The 4,815-nt window shown below is 40.7% G+C and overlaps 2 protein-coding genes across 3 annotated transcripts in view; both read left to right on the forward strand.

Moving 5' to 3' along the window:
- The window catches only part of idh3b (isocitrate dehydrogenase (NAD(+)) 3 non-catalytic subunit beta), an 8,303-nt gene extending 6,080 nt beyond the window's left edge, over nt 1–2,223 (forward strand). The window contains exon 11 of one of the 2 annotated variants that reach the window (XM_035662231.1): nt 1,711–2,223. In XM_035662231.1, the coding sequence (XP_035518124.1) occupies nt 1,711–1,788 (78 nt within the window). In that variant the 3' untranslated portion in view covers nt 1,789–2,223. Of the gene's footprint in view, nt 1–36; nt 1,690–1,710 lie in introns of those variants that run through there. The other variant, XM_035662230.1, reaches the window with a different exon arrangement.
- Nucleotides 2,224–3,705: 1,482 nt separating this feature from the next.
- Nucleotides 3,706–4,815, forward strand: part of ptpra (protein tyrosine phosphatase receptor type A) — a 25,400-nt gene continuing 24,290 nt past the window's right edge. Inside the window, exon 1 of the mRNA XM_035661825.1 lies at nt 3,706–4,101. The gene's annotated coding sequence lies outside the window, so the exon portion shown is untranslated. The remainder of the gene's footprint in view (nt 4,102–4,815) is intronic.

The following is a 4,815-nucleotide window of genomic DNA, read 5'->3' on the forward strand; positions in this document are numbered from 1 at the left end:
GTCTGTGTGTTTGTGTGTATCTGTGTGATGTCGCAGGTACGGACACGAGACCTTGGCGGGTACTCTACCACTGGCGACTTTGTGCATGCTGTTGTGGAAAACCTGCGTCACCGACCTGTTTACTAAGATGTTTCATCGCACTCCTCACTGACATTTCTTTAAAAAAGGATGTTGTTCTTAACATGAACTGGACGCATGTTAAGACTCACCCCCCCTCTCACTGCACCATCCGTTGCATCATGATGATGATTTATACCAATGGGGCTTTTATATATTTCTAAAAATGTGCAGCCTGTAAGGATTGTTCTCAAGGATTTATATTACACATTTTTACATCTTTCCCCATAGTGACTGTCCATCAGAGTATCTCTTTGTATTGTATTACATTGTGCTTGTTGCTTAATTGTCCCAGTGTTTCAGCCATGTTGGCCACACAGGCTACCTCTCTGCTATCACACATTGTTAGCAACCAGACTGCCCTTATCAACAGTTTATCAGCTACTCTGCTTTGGCCTCACACTTCACCACCACATTGCTTCACTTTCTTCTCATTTTCTGAATCATAACCTCATAACTGAATCATCTAATGGCTGTACCTGTAACTTAATATACAGTATGACGTTGCTACATCATGACCCACCACAACATTTCTGACCTACACATCTTTGGATGTTTTTAATAAACATCTATTCTGCTATTGCAGTGCTGTAAACTCAATTAAAACCTGAAATTGTTCCTGTGAGTTACTGTATGGCAAAGGCAAACCCCCTCATAATGCAACATTCATGTTGCTTATTAGGTATTAATAACGACGGTAATATTATGACATTTCTACCAAAAAAGAAAATCAAGTATACCAAAAAAAAAGTGTTACAGCAAAATATGAGCTAGTCCTCCATCATTGCAGCATATACACTAGGTTGAATTATGAATATGAATGTGTTATAGATTATCTGTTCCGTTTTTGGTCTCGTGTCAGCAAATGAAGTGGGTAAAGTCAGTATTTTTATATTTAAAAATCATTTCCAAGGACTATGGAGGATATGTAAACAAGCTTTGTTCAAGATGGTGCTGTAAACATTTAAAACAGTGCTCCTCTATGTCACCACTTCATCTGTCAGGCTTTTGTATCACTGTGTACGCAGTTTAAGAGACTTCACAAGTAGTCTGTTAACTACAAATAAAAGATAACTATAAAAAATATATTAGCAACTGTATTCATGTTTATATTTTGAACCTTTCTGGAGAATGTATACCACCCACCAGTGAAAACAGTGTCATGTCCTTGTTTTTGCTTTCTTTGTTTGTTTTTTGTCCAATTTAGTTTCCTTTTTGTTCACAAATCTTTCATGGAGATTTACTTGCCTACAAAAGGTTGTCAGAAGAGTTATGTAATATTGAATAAATAACATGTCTTCTCTTAGTAGTCACTGATGGACTTTGAATGAATTTACTCTAGTTGAATTTTATTTGACTGGTATATTTTAATTCTCAGCCTCTATAAATGTTGAAAAAATGTGAGAAAATAAAGAAGAGAACATAGCTTAGGAAGGAAACTGCTGCTTTCTAAAAGTACGACTCACTGACCACACTATTTCTGCATTCTGTGAGTGCATTTTTAAAGGCTCTCTAACATGCAGGCTCTAATATGTGGACATGTGTTGCTGCAGCTGTGCATATAGTAACAAACTGTCCTTATGTTTGCAACAGGTGCGCACTGGAGACCTGGGAGGCTACGCAACAAGCGACGAGTTCACCCAAGCTGTCATTGCTAACCTGGCGGTCTAAGCATTGTATTTGCAAATCTCTCAGCTGCCGAGACGCACACAGGCTTTTTTATTTACTTCCTGTTAAACAGACTGATTGTACGCACACAGTATATTCCAGCAACAGCTCACACACATTTTTCCAACTTAAACACAGTTAAATGCGGATGTAATGCACAGCTATGATATCCACAAACTCTGGTTTGCAGTTGAGCAGAATACATTAACTGTGACATCTAAGGGGAAAAGATGTGTTGAACATGTTGTCTTATAAATCAGCCATTCACATTCTGATCTCTGGCAAGATCCTGTCATTTCTACTCAATGGTTGTATGTCTGGACATTAACCAGCGGTCAAAACATGATGTATGTGTATCATTTTATTTATTAACCTCAAGTTTTAGCTTTATTGCTTCATTTATGATGAGGCATGAATAATAAATGAGATATGACATCCTGTGTGCAAAATCCTTGCCTGACTGTTAATAGAAGACTGATGTAGTATTTAGTGTCATGAAATGTTCATCACGACTGCTGATGGCTCAGTCAGCACGCATCACCTCACAGCACGAGGAACTCGAATCCAAGCCAAGGCCTCTGTGTCCAAACATTTGCAACTCAGGTTGACTGGAGAATATAAGAAATTTAAATGAGAGAGTGTGACAGACATATGGTGGACTGTTGCTTTGTGCAGAACAATAGTGGAAGAGAAAAAACTGCATACGTCTATAATGTTTCTACTGGTCTTTTACTCTAGTGCACAGTGTGCATAGTATGTAGGCCTGCAATTTATTTATTATTATTATATTTTGTTATTTATTTGGTTTATACAAGCCCAGAACATTTTTAAAAATGCCACAGTTTTCCTCAACCCAATTCAAATTGTGTTGTCTGATGAACAGTCAGAAAAGAAAACTAGGAAATATTTGAGAAGCTGTTATCAGGGATTTTTTGGCATGTTTGCTCGAAAATGACTTAAAAGCTTAACCATTATCAACATTGTTGGCAATTTCTTGTTAATTTATTAATGATCCACAGTTGGAGCTGTAAAATATCCCTCTCCACTTATGAGGCAATATTTAATATTTGATTACTTTTACGGCAATATTAACATTTACCACTAATATAATATTGATAATTTCTGACATGGTAGTAAGCTTTTACCTTTAAAACCATTATCTTACTTAACACATTGAACAACCTAGACCTGTCCTGTATGGTAAAGAGCCCAGAAACTGACAAAAATGTAGCTAAATGTGTAAAAAGTCACAAATATAGCTTGATTTGCCCATAATAATATTTTATTTATTTAGTTACATAATTAGAATGTATAAAAATAACTATAAAATGTTGTACTTTTCCTTTAACCTCCAACCATTTAGTTTTAAAAGGTATAAAGGTGATTAATTAGTAATTCTTTGTATGCGTATAAGTATTCAGTTATTGTACTTTTCTTTTCTCAGTTGTTATTCTTAATTAGCAAATTTTATTTTTCCTATGATTCAGCTTTTTCATCAAGTTCACGTTGACAATAATATGTTCTGTTCACAATAAAATCTCAGTCACTTTATTTATGAATGGAACAATTTATGTGTCCCCATGAAACACAAACCACCTTGTGTAACGTCACATACTTTATTAGATTATTGATCCATACACACATTAAGTAACAATAGCAATAGCCTATGTAAGTGTGTCACATTCCTCTTCATCAGGTGTTGGGTTGATGAGCAGAAAGGGACACTGAAACGGAGTCAGAAGCCCCTCATGGACCCTTGGAGGTCCCCGGCTCCTCAGTGTGGGAAGCCCTGCTCCAGCGGCTCGGTGTGGACGGTGTAAGCTCCAGCTCGGCCGGCAGGTGTCGCTGCGGGCTGTGGAGAAACCGAGCAGAGAAGAGACGGGGCCTGGCTTGGGAATTTGCTGTTCGCTTCCCATTCTTCCTATGCAGACAGACACACAACATGGCGGACTAGAATAGTCGGCCGACGCGCCCGGATACAGCGGATAAACCGTGGGATTTAACACCCAGGAAGGCCAAGAAAGTACACTCTGAAAGGACGATACGTTTGGGCGAAGAAAGGATTTTTGGGGGGGAGTTCCGTCCTTGCCTAGATTTAGCAGATAAACTGACCGCGAAGTGTTGGCTGTGTGTCCCAGATCGTGCTTCCCTCCTCTGCTATCACCCAGGTCCCCCCACCCCGCTCACACTCTCGGTTCTTGGGGTGTGGAGACAGGGGCCGGGGCAGAAAAACGTGGAAGAGAAAGAGAGGATAAATTCCTTCTTGGCTCCCCCCCTCCCCTCCTCGGGTTTCCTCTGGGCTCTACAGGAGTTGTGGTGAGTTTTCTGGTTTTTGTTGCGCAAAGCCCGAATCGCACTTGTTACAATGTCGCTGTACCAGCATGTTTCCTCTCGCTGTAACATTGTGTCACCCACAAACAAGCACTTTGTCCCCCCACATTCAGCCTCACGGGGCCACATTACATGATACCTGTACCGCAGCGGAGTTAGCCCCGGGCTTAGAAAGGAGTATGGTTGTGTTGTAATAGTTGTAGACCTCTTTGTAGACGCTTCAACATTTCAGAAGTAGCTCGGAGGCAGGGAGGGAATTTTTTTTTGGGCGAAGGGGGCTCTCGAGAAAAGGGGGCTTGAAGATGAGTGCGACAACATTTTAGAAGTCAGGGGTTGTAGCGCGGTTTGTTGTGCCAACACGGATGCTGTTGCGCTGGCAGTGAAACAAAGAGGGGGGGGGGTCCAGGTCTGTCCTGCCTCACTCGAAAGTACACTTTATTGATCAACGCTTTGTTATTACACGTTCAGAGAGGGTGGGGAGCTGGGTGGGTGGGTTGGAGGAGCGTGGAGGTGGAGGTGGTGGGGTGGGGGGGCTTCATGCGACCCACAACAGGATTTAGGTCGCCCTAACGTTAACATGTATGGTCTGTCAAATCACAGCGGCTGCTTTGTGTTTCTTCCTCTGCTCTCTGACACGGCAGTCTCTGGAGTGTGTGCATTCCTCTTTACAACCTCTCCCAAAGTTTTTTTTTTTTTTTT

This window comes from Morone saxatilis, unplaced genomic scaffold (assembly GCF_004916995.1).
Source record: "Morone saxatilis isolate NCDOM2014 unplaced genomic scaffold, NCSU_SB_2.0 Contig18, whole genome shotgun sequence".
Taxonomy (NCBI): Eukaryota; Metazoa; Chordata; class Actinopteri; family Moronidae; genus Morone; species Morone saxatilis.